This window comes from Pezoporus wallicus, unplaced genomic scaffold (genome assembly GCF_028554395.1).
Source record: "Pezoporus wallicus isolate ANWC-B61680 ecotype Strahan unplaced genomic scaffold, APGP_CSIRO_Pwel_v1 contig_5787, whole genome shotgun sequence".
Lineage (NCBI taxonomy): Eukaryota > Metazoa > Chordata > Aves > Psittaciformes > Psittacidae > Pezoporus > Pezoporus wallicus.
Genome location: NW_026637253.1, coordinates 1590111 through 1612346, shown reverse-complemented (window position 1 = coordinate 1612346; position 22236 = coordinate 1590111). Strand labels below are relative to the sequence as shown.

Sequence of the window (22236 nt, the reverse complement as noted above, 5' to 3'; positions counted from 1 at the left end):
ACCATGGTGATAGTTGCCTTAGCAATGTTTTAGCTACGTAGGTAATCGCAATCAAACCTGTCTCTTGTGGCAAAATGATGCTGTATTATTTTATCTTTTTGCAAAGCTTTTGTGAATGCATAATAATGCATTTTATTGGTTTTGGATTTAGGCATCAGATTTTCTCTCAAGCTTTTTGTCCTTGGCATTCTTTTTTTGTTAAATTATTTCTGAAACTTAATGTCTTTCATAGTAAGGGCTTTGTACTTACGAAAGCCTGACTAATTTAGTCTTTACTCACCTACAGATAAAAGGTTCCCACTTCTGGGGTGAGACAGGGTTGAATTTAAAGGTTGTGTTCAGGTTCTCATCTTTTAAGAACTGGTACAGCTTGAGTTGCTGTAAGTTTACTGCTCATGTTTCCACAGCCTGACATAATTTAAAAATCTACGTCTTTTCACAGCAGGCACTCAGACAAACCAAATGTTATGAAAAATGGAATAAATGGGCAGATATCTCAATTATGATTTACAGAGTGTCTTAATAAAATCAGTACATGAAAATATAAAGTAATATTGAAGACAAGAGCAATTATCTTTTCCATTTGTAGTTGTAAGTATTCACATTTCAAAGTTATTTATTAGGTAGGAAGGCAGCTTGGGATTTCAGAATAAGCAAAAGTGGATGCCTGGTAGGGCAGCAGGCTACCAGAGGTGACAAGGTGACATTCATGGGGCAGTGGTTGCTCCTGCATGTTGTGTGTTGGCTCTCGCAAGATCTCCAGCCTTAGATCCCCCAGTGCAGGAGCGGTAACCTGGCATTCCAGGACTTCTACTCTGGATTTTGTCTTGGTTCACCAAAATTTGTGCTTTTCAGGCCATGGAGAAGCCCTGGACCAGCTCAGTGACAGTGTATTTGTTATTACATCAGCCGTGCTTGTATTCCTTACACCGAGTGAAGAAAGGGCTTGTCCCTTTAAGAAAATATCTAGGGGAGAAGTATTATCCATTGAAAATTGAATTGTTTTCAGTGTCTCTTGATGTATGTCAGCCATGTCTAAAACCAGGACCTCTGTAAAGCCAATAACTTTGTAGCTTTGAGAGGTCAAAGCTGTACAAAATCATCATGAGCTTTTTGTTATTTCTGTTTCTAGTGATTTCTCCAGCTGGAACCAAAGCAGAACCTATTCCCTGTTACTGTGCTATTTTTGCCCCATATGTGCTCTGGCAAAGCTGCTTTCCCCCGCCGCAGGGACGTCGGAGGCTGATGGGTCTGTTTCCCAAGCTCTTGCTGCACTCTGTGGTGGCTTCAGCACTTTATACTGAAATATTCCTGTGATTAGACTCCACAGTGTGTGTTTAAGACAGGCAGATCTTTAACTCGGTCTTCATGCTTGATTTGTGCACTTTGTGGGGTTCTGAAGTGTTTTTTATCACTTTTCACGCTGAATTTTAATGATGAGAGCATAAAAGCTTTTTGACTGTTATGCACTAATTTTTATTATAATCACCATTAATAATCATCTAATAGAACCTCATTTTCATCAAGGTTTGATTCACATTTCATAACTGCCTCTGGCAAGTGCTGAAATGGCATGTTGTTTTCATAAAACTCAAGTACCTGCTCTGCTTAATGAGGGGCCATCAGATACAACAGAGCTTCCAGAGGGAGCCTGGGGGCCAGGAGGGGAGAGGTGTCTTCTGCAGGGCTGCTGCCACCACAACTGCTGAAGAAAACCTGTGTCATGGTGGTGAAGCAGTGCTGTTATAAGCTGGGAAGATGTTTTGCAGCAGTGGCTCTGTGGCTCTTGTGCCACTGGTGTGGAGATTATTTTGGCTTATTCTGTGTGATAGCTCCTGGGAAATTTGTGGGAGAAAGTCACGGTAGACGTGGAAAAAGTAGAAGACCCATCTCTATGCATTTGAATGCTTCTTATAATGGCTAATTTTGAAGATGCAAAGATTTTTAAAACATTGGAATTATTCCTTGTAGTAATGAACCATCAAGAGAAATATCCAAAGTTAAAGTCTTCTGCTTGGCATTTTTAACACACACATACTGAAGTAAATGTTGAGTCGATTCAATTTAGTCAATATATTTGTTTTCACTTTCTTTAGGAGAACAACCCCCAGGGACAGATGTACTTGGATAACAGAGATGAAAGTACTATTCCTAGACAACAAGAGATGGAGTTGAATCAGACATCTCTACATCAAACTGCAAAAGTGGCAGCCAAACCGGTGACCAGAAGTTGCAATGAGCTGCGGCTTTTGAAAGAGTATCATGGCATGGTAGCAAGTCTTGGAGAGCAACAGACCCTGTGTGAAAACCCAGCAATAGGGGAAGATGTCTGCATTGCTCTGGGGAAGGATTTCACCCCTGTCCCCATTCAGGGAAGGTAAGAATAAGGCCAAATAGAATATTTTTTTTCTCCTAACTAAAGCTAGTTTTTATTTCCTCACAGAGCAGATATGTGTGTTTATTAAGTCAATGTTTTTTCTCCCACCTACATAGAGAACAGGAAGCTTAATGAGGCACCAGAGCAGTCTTAATAGCTATGGAGGGGTTGTGGATTTTTTAACTAATCTCAGATTTAATAGCAGCCGTAGGCCAATTTTACTGTGTTTTCAAGGCCAGGAACATGCCTTTCCTTCCCTACTTGGTGTGACAAAACACACAGAGATAAAGAAATTTTCATGTCCCCTCCCCCCACCTCTTTCAGAAAAACACACTGTAAGGCTGTAAACTGAACCACTACAGGTAAGACTGTGAGTACTAAAATGGCACTAATAACACAACCGTGACAGCTGACACACCACAGGTGTGTGCTCCTTGTGCATCCTTTTCTGCATCAGGAGAGGTGCAGGTTTGGGCGTGGGAGCACTAGTCTTTCCTGTTGTGACAGATACAACATCAACAATTCTATTTGTAAGCATTTAGAAATATTTTATAGACCCCAAAATATTGCAGGTGGCTTTTTAACCCTTTCTTGTTCACATATTCACTTTTTAAAACCCCTTTGGTAGCAGGATGGAGCAAGTTTTGCAACAGCAACAACAACAGTGTGTGGAAGGCAGCCAGGGTGGACTGTCAACCTTTTTCAGCAGTTATGAGAAATTTTAGAGGTGACTTGATAGAGCTTGAAGCAAGAGCAATGCTATACCTAATCTAAGCTCCTGCAGAGCACGTCTTGAAACGCTGCCTGGGGGGGGTCTGCATCGAGCAAGATGTCTGACATTGCAGTGGTGTAGTACAGTGCCAGCACAATCTCCAGAACCTGGTTCTGGAGAGTTTCATTGGACTGCTAGAAATAGGGAAAAAACGGTAAATTTCAAAGCAGTTTAGTGTTTAAATCAGATTTTAAAAACCTAATTAATTAAAATTAAACATAAAAGTACAATTTATTTAATGATTTGCCATTTGGCATAATGGTTACCCAGAGAAGCTGTGGCTGCCTCCCCCCTGGCAGTGCTCAAGGCCAGGCTGGACCGGGCTTTGAGCAACCAAGTGGAAGGTGTCACTGCCCATGGCAGGGAAGTTGGAACTGAATGATCTTAAAGGTCCCTTCCAACCCAAATCATTCTGTGATTCTGTGATTCTTATGGACCTGCTATCACCCTTCAGGCTAAACTTCTTTCTGTTATTTTCCATTGTACTGGCGGTACACAATTTACTGTGAACTTATGAACTACAGTTTGGAAATCATGGTTGCAGGTGTCAGAGATGAAAAATATTAAATCATAGGGGAGTCCACCTTCTTGCAAGTACAGGGAGTACCTGCAGGTCTTTTGATAACACTGTTTTCCTGTTGAGTAAACTGTAGTCATTGTGATTTAGGAATAGAATTAAAGAGCCATGCCCATGCTCCTTACATACAAAATATATCTAATCTTCTATAGCAATATATTAGGGATCAGGAAAGGATCTCCTGAAATTTATACTTGTTTATCTTTACCTCTATTTTTCCTGCAATATTGATTTTTTTTCATGGAGATGAATCTTCTCTGGTTCTTCTGAACATGTATTTTAGCCAATGCACATTAGGTGCAGTTAAAATACTGTGTAATCCCTCTATTATGAGTAATTACCCTTAAATCATTGGGACTGCTCAACAGAATACAGACAAAAACACGGATAAGCCTTTGCAGAATCACGAGTTGTTTGATTAGTTCATTAGAATGAAAATTACCTTTTAGTGTAAATTGTTCTTTTGCTTGCAAAGAAAACTACTAATGATTAAAAAAGAGGAGACCAAATCCTTTTTAAATTTTTTTTTCTACGAAGAGGCTCAGGAAATTCAGATGTCTGTATGGTTTTGTTTTAATGCATCTACTTAACTTAAATTGCTGAATTATCTTTCCGGGATAATATTCATAGGTTCTCTAAATTGTTCAAATGTACACTGAGAGAAGACTTTCTAAAGAATCTATTTAACAGAACAGGGGTTTTATCTCAGTCCCTAAAATAACCTTGAAGTAAGTGTTCTTGAGTTAGGCAGGACCGTTTTCCTAAGGACATTTATGTCCACCCTGTTCTAGAATGAACATTTCCATTTGACAGCAGCACAGTCCTGCAGCTGTTTTGTGGTCAGTGTATGCATTGTCTCAGGCTGCCTGCCTGTCAAAATGCTGCCTTATTTACTTTGTCTATTTAAGACCAGGACCTTCTGATTTTTTACTGCAGTGCTTGAAGCTCCCTTGGCTCTGTGTGAGGAGGCCTGGGCCATCCACAGTGGTCACTCTGTTGACTTTGTCTTTGCAGAGCATCCTTTCTCCTAAAATAAGCCTGTCTGACTTTTTGTGAACAACATAATTCCTTTGGTCCTCCTTGCTGTGGGAAATGCAGCCATGCCTCTTGGAGTGGTCTATGCATGAGCTCCAGTGGTGTTCAGTGGGAATGTGCAGTTTTGTCTATCAGAAATACAGGTTTTAAAGTACTGAGGTGGCACTGAAGTCTGGATTTTGAATTTGCACTTCTATTTTCCTCAGCTTTTAAACAATGGATAGACAAGGCTCTTTTTCATTGCAGTTATGTAAAAGTTGCTTTTGCAGTTGATAGAGATTGGTCCAAGCCATCTTTCTTGGTTTTGAAGCTCCTTACCTTGCAGGAAGCTTTCATGCCGCTCTGTGGCAGCATGAGCAATGCTCTTCAGGCCAGCCCTGATAATCTTCAAAAGCACCCTTCAAAAGCAGGGTGTTCTGTCTCTGTACATACAGGATGTGGCCACAAAAAAAGGCCCTTGGTTGCCTTGGTCTCATCATCATCAGTGCTAATTCCATGGAAAAAGCCTAATGGTATGGTTTTTTATATCAACCAAATCTGAAATCCTACTTGGTGAGCCACAGGAGTGGGGTGAAGTCAGCTGTTTTTGGCTTAGGAGTTAATAGGTCTTGAAGGCCAACTATAGAAATGAGATGAGTACTAACTCTTAAACTCATGAAATCAATTACTTAGTGCTGCTATTTAAAATTACACTACTAAATAAAGAGGGCCATTCACTGTGGTGGAAGGCAGTGGAAGAGAGAAGTAACAGCGTAACTAGACCCTGTGGCATTAATTTCATATTGCCTTTCTTTCTCTGATGCAATTGCTGGTTTTACCTCCTTTGGGTGGTCAAATAACATTATCTTCCTAGGAAAGGAGAAAAAAAAAAAAAGGTTGGCAGTTGTACAGTTCATTATGTTGTGAACTTTTCATGAGAAATTAAGCTGTGAAAGCAACGTGATGAAACCAAGCTTTATTGTTACTCCACTGAAGTTATATTTGGATGAATTTGGCCCTGGAACTTGCTAGTCATTTAATATAATAGCACTTGGAAGATTTTTCTTTAATCTTTTTGACTCATTAAGAAGACTCATGTCTGGGATAACAAAAAATAATCTTTTTTTTGGAATCTGCTTCAATTTGTATCTCATTGCATCAAACAAAGCTATTTCTCTCAGCATTCCTCCTGTCCTGCAGTTTCACTTATGTAATGCTCACTCACATATTTAACTCTTCCTTTCCCCTGTGTCTGTGGTGCCAGGATCAGTAGAGAGGCTTGTTTGCAATGAGAAAGTCAGTGAGTTAAAACTGTCTATAGTATTCTCAGTTTGCAGCAATACATCAGAAAGATTGCAATTGTATTTCCTGTTAGTTAGAGACGCTGGGAGAGGATAAGCTATTTTATAGTGAAAAGTGAACTTACTATGAAAGTGAAGTTACGCCTTTAGGAGTGAGGGATTATAAATCTCAATTTTGATTTTTAATTATGTTGATGTATTGCTACTTTTAAAGGACATTCATGAGACTTAGAATTAGATGTCAAGATGACATGGTTACTGTCTAGATAAGTAAAATTTATGTGATAATTGAAAAGCTTCTTCAGACAGGGGAAAAAGACTGAGGAAAAAACCCTCAAAACCATTCAAAACACATTTTTTGTGTGCTATGTAAGACTAATTTTGATCTCTGGCTATTAGAATAAAATGGGATCATCTTCTGTTCTACATTCAGACAGGGAAAGTGGTCATTTTCACACCATAATTGCATGTTTGTGTAGAAACCATTCTGATTTTCATGTCAATCACACAAACATTACAGAGAGTCCAGGACAGATAGACGACTTCACAGCAAACAGAGACATTCATTATTCTTGTGTAGCTTTTGGTGATCTTGCTTGCTGCCTGTATGGTGATGCTTCTGGCTTTCTTTCAATTTCTTATGTGTAGTGAATGTTTCAGAGTTTTGATTCCCCATGAGGATCTTTAAACGCTGTGACACTGCAGTGAATAAATAGTATTGAGGAAGTTTGCGATTTTACTAATTGATTTAATTTGGTTTGTTTGGCTTTGAAAATACTCTCTCAAGCATTTGTTGCTAACGTGGAGGCATGTGGCTGTAACGCAGCTTGTTTTGAGCAAACTGTGTAGGGGCATGGAACTGCTGAGACTCTCTGACTTAACTCAGATTACAGCTCCCTGCTGTTGCCCCTGTTACATCACAAAATACCATTCAAAAACCTGAAAAACTAAAAACAATAAGCAGGTCTAGTGCATTTTTAGCTCAAATGCTAGGAAGTATAACAGAACGACAACACCATGCACAATGCTCGGATAAGATATTGGGAAGTTCTGCTGCTCCCTTTTAAATCATTGTTCCCCGTTTCCTAGAGAAAAGCATCTTCGAGTGGTAGCAGAAGACAGAAATGTGGCTGTATGGTATAACTTAAGGAGAATGTTTGCTTCATTTGAGCAAAAGAAGTGTGCTCAGCAAAAGACTGATTTTAACTTAGTTTTTCTTATTAATACAAAAATTAACAAAAAAAAAAAAAAAATCAAACCAGAAACAGACCTCAGTCATGACAGATTTCCCTGTGTTGAGTTATTTAATTTCTCTGTTGCTGTGAACTGTTCATCATCTCAGTGCTTATTTCTTGTAACTATTTACAATATCTCAGATTGGTCATGTACTACAGTTTCTATTCCATCACCAGCAGACTAAAAACATAGCACACCCATGTAGCCACTCAAATGCTTTTTGATTCTGACAGGACATTTTGGTAAACAAAAATCCACCACTATTAATTTTTGGTTTTAAGTGCTCTGCTGAAAAATATTGGGGGTACTAATTAACTGCTTTACACTTTTGCAACTGCCAGGCTAAAAACTGAACTTGGCACTCAAAGAAAAAATTGCAGTGTACCAACCTCCAAAGATCAAAAGTTTCAATTGAATCCCTGCGACATTGCACAAAACTGTTGAATCTGGCAAGCAGCTGCTCTCTTCCTAATGGTTAATAATATGGTTATGTGGGGTTTATCTTTTTTAGACCTCTTAGGTCAGTTGTGGAAAAATGCCAGTGACATACAGGCTTCAATCCTCTTTGGGGTTGGACAGCTGTTTCCTCATGTAAACCTCTTTTTAAATAGGGGAGAGGCTTTTAATGTCAGTGATGCTTTTTTTTTTTTGCATTATATGGTTGAGGGGTTAAGCTAAACAGACAGCCAGACTTTGGAAAGCATGTATTGCTGTGGTGGGTTGACCCTGGCTGGATGCCAATTGCCCACCAAACCTCTCTATCACTCACCTCCTCAGCAGGACAGAGTGAAGGAGAAAACAAGATGGATAAAACCAATAATGGGTTAAGATAAAGTCAGTTTAATAAAGCAAAAGCAAACATCATGTGCAGAAACAAAGGAAAACAAAAGATTTATTCTCTGCTTCTCCTCAGAAGGCAATGTCCATCCACTTCCAGGAAGAAGGGCTCAGTATGTGTAGTAGTTGCAAGGCCAACATCATAAATAATGAATGACACACCCTCCCTCTTCCTCTCCCCACCCCTTTCTCCTCCTTTTTCTTAGCTTTTCCTTCTGAGCAGCCATCGTGCAGTGTAGAAGATCCTTTTGGCCAGTTTGGGTCAGCTGTCCTGGTTGGTGAGGGGGAATGTTGTAGAGACAGACTTGATGCTGTGTAAGCACTGCTCAGCATTAGCCAAAACACCCTTCTAGCTACCAGTACAAAAGCACAGCACTATAAGGGTTGCTATAGGGAAAATTAACTCCCTCCCAGCCAGACCCAATACATTTGCAGAGGCAGCCCCAGTTGAGCAGGAGAGAATGCATGGGGCTAAGAGTAGCTGATGTGAGTAGTTATCCATGTAAGATGAAGCAAACAACTCAGTCACTCAGTATCTCTCAGTAAAGTTTTTTCTTTGAAAAACTGTTCAGCATGCTTAATTCCTGGATGATGTATGCTGATATATGATGTATGATACCTATGTGCAGGTAGCATTTCTGACATATTAAACAATTTGTGGGAATCAGAACTTTGTACTAGCAGGTGGTCAAATTATGCTTATTAATACGAATCCAGTTTTATCCCTAATTTTCTGCTGTGTACTTGTGCATGTGCAAAAAATTTATATAGGGAAGAACAATGGAGTATTTGCTGACAGTTGCTGGGGAGAAGGAAAATAAAACATTGGAAATCCATGGCCCTTACACATAACACAGCATCAGGTGAACATGCAAATAGGCAGCCATTGTGGCATTGTAGTTAGTGGTAAATGGTCTGCATGAAAACATGGTAACTTTTCCAAGGGCTCAGGCCCTGAATTTGAAGGATAGAGCAAGTCAAACCCTGAAAGTGCAGCCAAAAATAATTGAGAATAGGAGTCATGGAGAGGAATCTGATTTTTGTCAGTAAGTTTGGACCATTTGGCTTTAAGGCTTGAACCTTTTTATATAGATATATTTTTTTTTTCCCCAAAGCTTACTGTTAGCAGATATTTTAAAGCATAGTTCTTCTTGGTGATAGAGACATGTTTCAGTCTGCCCTACACTTTAAATGTCTCTCCCATTAGAATTAATTAACATCAGAGTGGTTTGTCCTTTTTTGTTGGAAGCACTGAAAATCATTCCTCAGCCACAGCGAAAATTCCCAGGGTAGTGGTGGTCATAGGTTTAAGAACTGAAATTCATGTTTAATTGAATGTAGCTGATGGCAAAATAGATTAATGCAGATGGAATAAATTAGCCAGTGAATTAAAAAATAAAAGGTCACAGTTTGTAGTCTGGCAAATCATATGGCTTTTTTAAAAACCTCCTGTTCATAAGGAGCTCAAGTGATTTAGTTGCTGAAATACAGCAAAAGCTGACAAATGAGTCACCAAAATGGTTACAGACAGTGACCAACCAAGCAATTCACTGCTTGATAGGTACTAATGGGACTGCAAGGGTAACCTGCAATAATTGCACTAATGAACCACCAGAAGTCAGAGACCGTACAGAGCTTTGTCCACAGCAGGTTGGAGCTAAGTCAAGGATAGCACAGTGAGCTGGGGAGGCAGGTCTGCCGGGACTGGGAAGGTTCAGAAGTAATGCACTTAGTTTTTAACTTTGCATGTTTTTATATGATTCCTTTTGGGCAGGGTGAAGTAGAAAACAGATTGGCAGTTGCAGCAGCTCACAGTTTTCAGGGGTGCAGCATAAGATACTGACTCAGTACTGTCTGTGAATTGGCATCATTCAGAAGCAGCTGTGAAAGGCTGAAGGTTTTGCTCACACTTTCTGAGCTACACCTTTTTCCGTGCTAGTCAGTAAGGACAGCAAACACAGTCCATCTGCTATTAATTTCCTGAGATCCTTGAGCAGTTTCTCTAAAGACTTCCTCGCCTGAAGTGGAGCTCTGGCAATGCTGGAGTATGCAAGCGTTTGTCTCAGGCAGCAGTGCTGGCAGTTATATTGAACTAGTATGTCTGGTCAAGCATTACACTTGCTGTTTGAGAAGGAAACACTCTTCCATTGATGAATTTATTGTAAGAAGTATAATCCTGGATTAATACAATATTTCCTTGAATAGGGTATACAAGTATTTCAGAGTGTCTTTTTCACCCACTCTTGCAGTCTTATGTAATTTATTTTCTCTGCTGCTGAGAAAATAAAAAATTAGAAGCAGCCTCATGTATTCTTTCATCTCTGATCTTTCTAGGAGTGATAGGAGCAACTCTGCCTCCTCAGCCACATCAATGACATGTGAGCTGCAATCCTCTTTAGGGTCTATTGACAGCTGGCTCATCATGTAAACCTCTTACAGTGTAAAGCATGAACCTGAATTTAGTGAATCTGTCTGATAAAAGGAAGAGTAAACTCAGAATGAAGGGTAACGAAGGATGCTCTTCTTTTTCCTCTGATGTGTGTTTAATTGTGTAAGCTAAAACAGCAGGGTTATGTCATAATATTATATAAATACATGATTTTGCACCCATTGGCAGCATGTGGCTACTTTGCCAAGATGCTCTATGTGCTGTGTGTTGTGCCTCCCAGTGCTTTCCAGTGCAGGCCAACAAGAGTAAATGCTCTTTGCAGAAGTGGTGCAATGGAATTTGTGCATTTTAGACATTGTTTTTGGTTCGTGTCTACTTGGCATGTTGTAGCCTGTTCCCAAAAATGAGTTAAGCCAGAACTGTAAGCAATCGTGATGTTTCAAAGGAAATAAATTTGAACATCAGCTTGTGTAAAACAGTTGTTTTAACTACAAAAAAAGTGCCATCAAGCACCCATTACAAACCTGCTCAAAGTTGCATGACAGTACTGAAGACAATTATAGGACCAGAAATATTCAAACTACACTATTTTGACAGAAGACAGTCTGTCCTTGGCAGAAAAGAATGATAGATTGTCAGAAGGATTTGGATGGATCAGTATCATACTAATCACAGTTTTGAACCTATAAGTCTGTCAGCAAAAGTTGAAAAAAGCTCCACTGATGTCATTAGACCTGTCATGCTTTCCTTCAGATGGAAATCTGGATGTTTGTGAGGCAGAACACACAAGAACCCCACATCAAAAGCAGTTGACAAATGTACCAATTTATTCAATTCATTTACAATACAGAATAGGACTGATCATTTAATTTCCTTTATATGTCAATCCAAGAAACGTTTTAGGCTCAAGCAGACAGGAAGGAGGAAAGACATTTCTGGGTTTTCATACTTGGGAAACTATGAACCTGGGGAGATTTAGGTCATACATATAATGGTTTGAGATCATCAGAATTAGGCATTGACATCAGCTTCCTTATGGAGCCTACCCGTGCTGCATATGTATCTCTTCAGGGATGCAGTCTTCATGGTATCATTTTCTACATCGCATTCAGTCTTCATTAACAAGAAAGTTGCAAGTAGGAACATACCTTGTCCTTCTTGAGGTTACAGTGTTTGATTATTGATTAAAATAAATTAATATTTAAACTAGCGTAACACTGCAGAGCCAAGATTCTAACCATGCCCCCTGCAATGATGAACAAATGTTGATGGAGTCCATCCTTCCTTTCTAAATCAATGGCCTTTTTAAAAAATTAGTATGTCTATGTGCTTTTTGAGTGAAGTTAAAATCTGTTCTTTTAGCTGTGCCATGTGTCATGATATTTTTTCTCTCCAGCCCACGCTTTTTTCTAATGCTTCTGGAGGAGATAATTCCTGTAGCTTTAGTTTTTCCACTACTCTTAACTTCCACATTACATAACCTTAAAATAGTACATTTGTTTTTCTCTGTGGCAGTACTCTATGGACTTCTGCTTTTCATAAGCATTTTTCGTTTGTTTGCTTTTAAAACATTTCTTTGCAATTGCAACCTACTTCTAAGTGCCATGACTCAAATGTGATTCCATCGTGCAAGCTTTAAATTGGTTATTTTTGTGTAGAGGAACAACCATTATTTTGTATTGAATCTTGAGGTGCAGAAGAGCTACCTCTACATTAACTTTTAAGAACGGTATGTGGTTATGGGCTTTTTAGTGTTTATCTCTCTCTTTTTTTTTTTTTTATTGTGACTTTATATATTGCTCTGCTGCCTAGAGTATCCACTTACCTATTTCCTTTGCATTGCCATATTGTCAGAGTATCCTTTGGTTTTCCTGCTGTGTCGCACTCTATGGATAATTTCTTTTTGCAAACTGCCTGTTCAGACTGTATTAAAAAGACAGTTTTCAGAGCAGTAGATATTTATCTTGGCAACAGTTTTTGGAGTTGTTTTATTCAAGAGATACATGTGAGGAACTGTGTTTTGTTAGTACTATACTTTATCCTACATTCAGGCTTTTGATGTGTGCTTCAGGCTTCTTTTATTTGGAGGTGCTGTTGATTCAAGAGCACTAAGCCTTTTTGATCTGTTTGAGTTTATAATCAAATAGCTGCAATAACTGTCTTGTCTAACACATCGCAAAGGGCAAGGTTTGCCTTGTTTCTTTTTTATTGAAACCCTGTTTTTCATGCTTTTTAAAACGCTAACAATTTTTTTTTAATTGAAAATTAATATATTATTCAGGTGCCGTATCTGCCTGAAAAATGAAACACTTGTAAACTTTCTTATGTCTTTAACTTTCTATGTCAGCTGTGCTCCACAGCATCTCTGCCAGGGTGGGACCAGTAACAGAGATCCTTCATCTCAGTTCTGATTTTGTAGACAGATATATCTGTCTTGCTTCTTTAATGTGGTTCATTTGCAAGGACTGACTGTTTTTTTTTATTCTTCTGTCTCTGTATAGCAGCTTGGAGCCTCCTGCCTTGATAAGGGGAAGAAGCTGATGACAATGGGCCGGCAAAGGGTTTCTCCTTTGCTGCAGATAACCTCTTGCTGAATAATTTATTTATTTATTTATTTAATTTTTAAGCCATCAGCACTGACACTTTCTTTTTTTTCTTTGGGAGCAGAGAATTAGGTCTTATTTATGTCACCTCATGTCTGGATAGCTAGAAATTTCCATGTGTATGCAAAGACTTATTGTCCATAGAGCCACTGAACAGAATCCTATCTTTTTTTCTGGTAATCACTATCCAGGATTTATTTATCTTTGGATGGATGGCGATTTTTAGAATGTGCATAGCAAAATATTATGGCATTTCTTGTCAAGAATATGCTATTTCAGGAGAAAGATTGAAGGAAATCCCCTTTGTGAGACTATGGAGAAACCAAAGTGTCACTCTGTGTAGGGCCAAAGCAAACACCATTTCTGAGAAGAAAGAGTCTGGGACTGGAAAGAGTCTGTGACTTGGGGGGAAGATCATTGCAAATATACAGTTACACTGTGTTGCGCGAACAAAGCCATCTGCCATGCAGTAAAAGAAATTCCCTTCTAAACCCTGAGGAGCATGATTATTGTTTTTTGACTTTTCAGTGCACACGAATATGTCCTTACATGAAGAAGGATTACAGATTAAATAAGGAGGAAGAGAAGCTGAAATTACATCATTATTCTTAGTTTTTGTGATCGGTTTTCCCCATTTGAGGAGAGACTTGCTGAGTATAATTTCCCAGCATGAGACAAGGAAATTCTCTGTTTCTTTGCAATGCACTATCTATAATCCTTTTATTATTCTTTTTTTTTCCTTCCTCTTTTTAAATTTGAGAATCTCAGTTGAATATGTTGATGGTCTCAGATCTTTGTGTTTCAAATTCATCTCCCATGACATTGAATCAAAAATTTGTGTTTTAAAGCTGCTTGCTAACATAAATTATATAGCTCTTTCTCTGGCATGGTAGCCTTCAGGTACCTATACATACCTGAGGCCTTTCAAGATAGAAAAAGATGTCTGGTAGCAAAACAGAACCCAGCAAGCACCCAGAGTTTCCTGAGGCTTGTAAACTGCATATGTTAATATATTTCAGTGATATTAGTGAAGGGAAGAGCATCATCTTTGTGAGATAAACCAGCATTTGTTCCTGGAGGTTTCACTGAATATTCTTCAAATGTAAAAACAAATATTGTATTATTATCAGCTACCTTTTTATTCTGTTTGGTTTCTTTAATTTGTTCCTCTGGGATTTTCAGTGCTTTAAAAATATTTGTCTGTGATACAATTCAAGGTAGAATGCAATAGCTAGTGATGTGGGTTTACTTTGTTTTGGAAGTTACTTGTTAGTAAGTTATAAGGAAATTATGTTTGGAAGGACTTGATAATTTTTTTCATTCCTAGTCAACACTGAATAACTTTTCTGGTGAAAAGTTTTCTGTATGAAAAAGAGATTTCATCTAAGAGCAAAGAAAAAGCACATGAGGAAAGTACTTTTTAGTACATTGTGTGCGGCTTATACATTATTTACTGAAGGAGGCTTTGTTATCTCAGAGTTAATTCTCCAGGTTCATTGTATAGTCAGCATAGGAGGCAGGGAGGATGAAAACAATTTGAAGAGGTCTCTCTCTTACCAGTGACTGTAACTATCCTAGACCAGACTTATAGATGGTAAAAGTCATATAGTTAACCTCAGTTTCTTATGCTCAGACAGAACTTGAAAAGGAATTCTTAATATCTCCATTATAATTAAGATTATATAAAAAATAGAAGGACGCTCATTATAGTGAAAAAATACCCATTATTTCAATATATGATAGCTATATATTTCCCTGCAAATTATTTATCTTAAAATTTTACTGCTGTTTCTTCTCTGTCATCTCCGAGTACTGTGTCTCATTCCCTAGATTTGGAGAAAATTTTAGCATTTTTGCTGGGGCCAGTCCACTGAGATCAGGATCTACATAAAGGCCACAGAAGTTGTCCTAGTTATATTGTAACACCTTATGAGACACCAACTACTTACCAGATATAAGGGTTCTTGAACCTGCCTTGTTTCATTTTATTCTGAACAAAGGGCAAAATACAAGTCCCAGCAAGCTTACTATAGCTGGGATCCATCATATGCCTTCTTAAAACAAAGCTTAATTTGATGGCAGCTTGAATTTTTAAGCCATGCAGTGGCCTGCTGCTTGCCTTCACCTCTACTGTCTCTCCAGGCACAGGAATCAGTCACTTTTTTTTATGATGTTGTTAATTAGCTTTTTTGTACATCTGTCTGGCCTTTTTTTTAACCTCCAAATGATGGAAACACTTTGTTTTTAGTGACAAAGTTACCTTTTCATCTAAAAGTTGCAAGTCTGAAAATGTTATCTCCAAATTCTTGGAATGAAACAAGTAATGACAATTTTAAGATCAATGTCTTAAAAAAAAGAAAAAAAAGTAAAGAAAAATAGCTTCTGCATTACTTCATTAATTAGTATTAGTATAGTTCACTAATTATTCTTTTCAGTCTTCAAAACTGGGGTGAGTGGCATAAGAGTATATTATAAGACTACGTAAGGCCAGAAGCATAATTACATGTGGCAGATCACTAAATTGCTTGGATTAAGGGAAATTATATCAACATAAAACTGCCTCACCATTGTGTAGAAAAGCTTTCCACCACCTAGGATGTGGTCAATTGTCTTCTTTCAATAGCACTTCCTTTTTTTTATCATCCTTAAATTTAGGTAGTCTGAATCTTCATACTTCAATATACGTTCCCCCAAGCCTTTGGGACTACAGTATCATGTCACTTCAATGCTTGAAGAATAGCCTTTCTTAGAGATGGTCACATCATACGTTTGTTTCTCAGATCTATCCTTCTGTTTGTATTTCCATCATCTGAGTGCTCCATCTTGCATCTTTAAGAGAGTCTGGTCAGACACATAGTTAAAACATTAAGTTGTGACAACTTCCTTAATTTTTGAGATTCTTGGGTTTGCCTCACAGACTACAAAAAATGTGTGAACCTTGCTTTATTTGTCATAAATTTAGTTAGCATCACAGCTGCTTAAGCTAAAAGCCCATTGTGGACACCAAAGAGAAATGTTGGCATTTAAAAGCCAAGCTTGCAGAATATGCTAAAGTATTACAAGCGTAGCCATGCTTACAGTGTTGCTTATAAATTGCTTCCCTATAGCAGATTTATTTTTCCCTGCAGCAATTGAGAATAATACCTCTTAACAGGTTATCTGTGCAATCTGTATAGAAACTGGGGTTTTGGAAGTTGGACCATTACCCATACCAGCTACTGCTGCCTATTTAAAATTTTCAGCTTGCTGGCAGTTGCCAACAGCTAAACTGTTTTGGCAGCATCTGCTCCTGAGATGTATTTTCTCCTTCAGAGTGTCTGCGGTTTTTGTATGCTATCTCCTGTAGATTTCCAATTTCTTTGCTGAAGCAGAAAATAGAGAAGAGGAAACAGCAGTTATGCCTTTTCACTGCAACTTCTCAGTCCTTCAAAGGGCAGGCTTTTTTTGACCTGCCTCATCACTTTGGCCCTGCTGGGCAGTCATGAAATTCTGGGGTGGTCCCGGTCCCTGTCCCTGTCCTGTTCCTGTTCCCTTGCTGGCTGCTCTGGGATAGGCCCTGGTTAGGGAGGTCATGGCCCTGCCAGACCCACAGCCACCCTCTGTTCCTGGCTCCTCCCACAGGGTGGCGGGACCTTGTGATGCTTTGACATGAGACTGAGAAATGTGTGGAGAACATCTTATTCCTTTTAGTTAGTCAGAGGAACTTCAAGGCAGCTTAAGGATTTAAGTACATTCTTTTAGCTTCACCAACTGCAGTGGTGCACTGATCTGTTAACCACATCTTGATGTCTTCTTGGTGGAGATTTCCCCTGACAGAGGAAGGCAAAGACTCTTGATGAAAAGGAGATATCAGGTCCTAGAGGTATCTGAAAAATTAATTTCTCAGGGAAGTACAAGAACCCTAGAAAGCCTGATTTGATTCGAAAAAACCCAAACACAGGAAGAACTCTATTTCCAAGCTATTTCTAAACTTAAAATTGCCTTGCTTCTTAAAGTTTCAGAATATTGCACACATGAAAGAAAAAAGACCACTACCACATGCTCTTGCAGGATGTGTTCACTCTTTAAATCCAGAAGTGAATGAAGCAAGCACATTGTGTGAGCCCTACATAAGGAACTATTTTTGTCTTGGAAAATCTCAGCACACATTTCATATTTCTTAAACGTGTTCTTTACTTGCTCAGGGTCTTAGCATGGCAAACGCTTCTCAATATGACACCTGCCAGTTGGCTGTGCCTCTTGCAATGTCTTGCTGTCAGGTAGTACCAGCACCACAGTCCTATGGAGAATTCTGTACAGTCCTGTCTAATAGAAAATTAGGAAAGTCAAAGAGAAAATGAGTCTGTATAAAGTAATGCTATCACTGTTAAATTTTTCTGACATCTTAATGGTGTATGCTTTTAAAGGGTCTAGAGGTTATTTGCTGATTTAGTTGATGCTACCATAAAGCAGTCATCAGAAAATGTCTAGAGCCTGTTCAGAGATGTAAGCTATTGAGTCTTTGATCCTTCCCTTGACTCTTAGTGTATCAATTGACTATACTTCATTTGTGATGGGTAGTCATAACAGTTCCCCATGACGTGCTGCCACTGAGGAGAAGACATGGTGGAGGCTTGTGTCTCTGTGTGGGCACATACATATCATAATGTTGATAGATGTATGCTAACAGCTGCTTAGCACACAGTAAATATTTAAAAGCTGAATGCTATGATGTTGGTCAGCACAATTTGTACCATATAACCATTGTCCAAAAGTGGACTTTAACAGAAAATGACAAATACCATATTTGGTGGAAGAATGTGTTTCAAATGGGGCCAAAAACCGGTGTGGTGTTCTCTTTTTCAAATTTTTTTTTTTTTTTTTGTAAAAAGCTCTCTGCTTTTCAATTTGTTTCTGCATTGTGCATGTTTAATATTCTTTTTCCCTGAAGAGGTTCTTTTAATTTTTGATATAGTAAAATTTCCAATAAGTTCTGTTCAAAACTGTTGATGTTCTTGCATAATGCTTCCATATTACCTCTTCTTCAATTCTGATCAAATCCTTTCTGTAGATGTAGGAATTATTGCTTTCTGTTGTTACAGAAATAGCTTTTACTGATAGTTGCATGCATGACATAGGATATGGCAGATGAAGCATTTTATTAGCAGATGTTTAAAATATATCCTTTTTATTATAGGAAGTGAAAACTTAATGGATTGTGTAGCATGATTAAGCTTTTCAATACAAGGCTAAATAATAGGTTCTAGCCAAACCTAGTGACTATCTTAAGTATTTGCAAGCTAACTAGCATGAGTATGGTCTTTTCCTTACTCAGGTTTTTCTTTTTGGGTGCTTATATCTTTTGGTGTCCTCTTCTGTAAGGTATTTGGGATTGAAAGGTGGCTTATTGCTGAACAACAGTTGCAACCACAAAGGCTTCCCTGTCCTTTCCTCTAAAGTGGCACATTAGGAAATGCCTAAAAATGTGGTAGTGGGGCAGGTCTGATGCTCAACAACAAGAATAGAGTTCTCTTTAGGGACTTCATCCAAAGTCCCCTGAAGACTTTGGAAGCTATCACCTGCAGGTAATGGGAAACAGCCGTGTGTTGCAGGTGGAATCCTTCTTCAGCTGCTGTCAGGCAACTAGGGCTTCATCTGGGGTGTGGACAGCCCTCTTACAATGCTGGGTTACTATGGAGACAGTCAGAAATTGTAATTGCTTGAAAGATTAGCAGCTGGAAAGTATGACTTTGACTGTGAACAACCAGCTCAAGAAACACACTTCCTCAGAGCAAACCTATACTTCTGCAGAGAGAGCCAGAATCTGTATATACGATTCACAGCAGTATCCAAGTGGTTAAGAACACAAACTTCTATTTGAAAGATTTCTCTTAATTAAAATATAAACCATGCCCAACTGTAACAAATGTGAGAAAGAATGTGGCCACAGCAGTGCTTGTACAGGAGGCAGGATATGCTCTTCTTTTCCTGATGTCAGTTCTACGTGGATCTTTCCATGTGAGTGATGCTTTGTGAGTCTTTAAAAAGGTCTTTGTCAAATACTTTTTTCAGTAGCTTTTGGTTTTAGTTTTCTCCAATGAATTTTGAATGAAAGGGAAATGAGAATGGTAATATTTTTGTGTGAAAATCCATGTGCCTGTCTACATATAAATATATACATTTGTAAATGCACTTATTTCATGTCTCATATTTGATGTATAAAATGCGAATGATTTTTGAGTTTGAACCGTGAGAGAAGAACAGTGAAGACAATTGGTGTTCATCTTACCAGCTCCTCAGCTGTACGTAGTATAAATCCAGAGCAGTCCCCTTGTCCTATGAATGAGTCTATCCACATTGGGCTAATGAGCTGACCTCCTGATTAGCTCCTTGGTAATGTTGCTGAATTGCTTAATAGAGATGGATTGAACTCCATTCAAGCATCTAGGTAAAACCAAAGTTTCTAAGTATTTTGATTGTGAAAAAGCTTCAAAGTGTAAACTATCCTAGGTTTTGAAATGTGTCACATTGATTTCTTTCCTTTATTTAGACAATGTCAATTGCCACCCACTTGCAGGGCTGAGGAGCACCAAGAATGATGCTAAGGTTTCTGAGCACTGTAGACTTGTTCCTCTAATAGCAGGGGGTCTCTGGGCCTTCTTAGGTTTTGTTTGCAGATGATTATCTTATGTGTTATCTTTTAATGAAGTGGGTGACCAATTCTCCCTAGTAGTGTCTCTGCAGAAGTAAGAGGGGCACAGTAGAGTTTGCATTAGTCTCTCTGTTTAGGGATTACTTTTGTTTTTATAGCCCATGCTATTTTTTCATGATATTACAACTTTTGTTGTAGGCTTTTGTTTCAGCCTTCAAGATTCTTATATGCCTTGATTAGCTTTATTGTTTGTATTACTTTCATTCTCTAATTAGAGTAATCACATCATGGGGGAGTTGAGGCTCCTCTGTTTTTTCTCTAATTATTTTTGTTTTGTTGAGCCTGGCTGCTTCCTGCTGCTTATTCTTGTCCATGTATTTTTACTCTCTGCAAATTGATGTTGTCATGTATTAATTGTTTTCATTTTATTTGAAGACCTTTTCCATTTTTACTGTGTTTTCCATTCTTGGCAATCTGTAAAACTCTAAATTTTAAAGTTCCATTTAAAAGCAGCAAGACCTATACTGGCAGGTGGGCATAACAATTAATCAAAAAGAAAGCAAAAATGATGCCTTTAACTAGCATTCTGAATCCTTTACCTCAGGTTTTGTCATTTAAACAACCTTCCACCAACCTTTTATTCTCCCTTTATGGTTGCCATTGCTGAGGTTGCTTTGGCCTTCAGCTGTCTTTGCATAATGGTCATTCACAGCAGTGGTTAAGACCTGCCGAGGTGAGGGATTGCCAGTAGATATATGTATGCCTATGTAAAGCAAAGCAGTGTTGGTATCAAGCCCTAACAATTAGAAGAAATTGGAAGTTTCTGTAGAAAGTTTTATGGTTATTAATCTCAGAGTGTACATATGCTAGGAGAAAAAGAAGAAAAGTAAGCGTGGAAAGGTTAATGGTGTGCGCAATATGAGGATAGATCAGAAGAGCATACAATATATTTTATTTAGAGCCTTTTTTTGTGGAGTGTGGCATCATTTTTTTAAAAGCAGAAACAGCTAATCAGTCTTTGCATGAGTTAAATTTCTGACTGTGCAAGTTCAAGGTCCATCATTAAAATCGTCACCTTTGGATGCAAACTTTGAATATAGTGGGATGCAGGAGTTAGCCTGCATATCAGGAGCATATCAGCAATGCTCGGTAAGCACACATTTAAAGTCCTGACAGTGTTTTTGCTACCCTTACGGATTATATTTTGTAAAAGCTCTAGGTAATCTTTTACATCTAAGGCCATGATAACATTTGAATAGCACTTTCTTCAAAATACACGAGTTTCTCCACTTGAACTTTTTGTGTGAATGCTATTCTATTTAAAAATGGAAGCACTTAGATAGCTTCAGAGTATGCACTCATCTCTTCACAGATGAAGTGTCAGTGCAATGTAGCACCTGAATTTTAATCTTCTCAACATTTGATCTGAGGTACTGGATAATTCAGTCTCTGTAACTCATGCATTCTCTTCTGCTGAGATTGCAAATATGGTGCTTACAGCAGAGTTTGAATGACATTTGTGCCACTCAAAGATGATATAACCATATCCAGTTGCTCCACGCCTAGAATATCACTAGATAGACAGATAGCTGTACTAAACAAGCAAGCTGAAGCATTAACTGGAGGTTTTAATTTTACAGAGTGTGAGTTCACACAGACATCTACAAATTACAAGAAATTCCACTGTCTTCCATTTGCTATAAGGTTAAATACACAGATCCTTCTTTTTGGACAGTCCTTACATTTAGGAGATTGAATTATCAGACATATTTGTATATTTTTTAATTAGTTGTCTATGATTTTATAATTTCTTTCCCCTTTCAGTCCAGCAATAGCAGAAGAAATTTTAGGTTTCTTCTAAATGTCCCTGGGAATAATACTATCTGCATATTGACTGTATGTCTAGCAGATTTCTTTGGGACTTTCTGGTGGTGGGTGGCGACAGTTTTGAACAGAATAAATCCGAGTGTGTCTGAATAATGGTGGTTTGATGGGAAATGTCTATGGAAGAGCCAGGTCTTGAGTATTGCAAAATGGCTCAATTAATCTCTCCCAGAAGCCTGCCCCAGAGCTGGACCCCTGTGATTGTGCTTGATTTTATTCAGCTGTTTCTTAAAATGGGATTTATGTTTTAGTAAAAGACTTCTTAACAGTGCTAAGCTGCAGTATGGCCAGAGGGAGTTTACTCTCTATTAATTTTATGCAGCACCAGGACCAAGACTTGAAACTGTTTGGCAAGGATTGTGCTGCAGGACAAAGCTTTCTTCCCTAATACGAAGGCTGCTGAGGTTGCTGTACATATTAGGAGATTTCTGGTGATCCATGTCTCAAATGAAATTTACAGGACAGAAATGATCCTATTATTTTATGTTTATGAAGTATATTAATGTGAACTATATGAATAAGTATGGCTCCTATGACTGGAGTGTTGGAATAGAAGGTTACAGGCTCTTTAGGAAGGCCAGGCCTGGCAGGTGGGGAGGGGGGAGTTGCTCTTTA

At 38.4% G+C, this 22236-nt stretch overlaps 1 protein-coding gene across 1 annotated transcript in view; it reads left to right on the top strand.

Annotated features, from left to right (window-relative positions):
* Window positions 1-22236, top strand: part of OCA2 (OCA2 melanosomal transmembrane protein) — a 189865-nt gene that overhangs the window by 21712 nt on the left and 145917 nt on the right. Inside the window, exon 2 of the mRNA XM_057404472.1 lies at window positions 2097-2377. Within this exon, the coding sequence (XP_057260455.1) occupies window positions 2118-2377 (260 nt within the window). The 5' untranslated portion in view covers window positions 2097-2117. The remainder of the gene's footprint in view (window positions 1-2096; window positions 2378-22236) is intronic.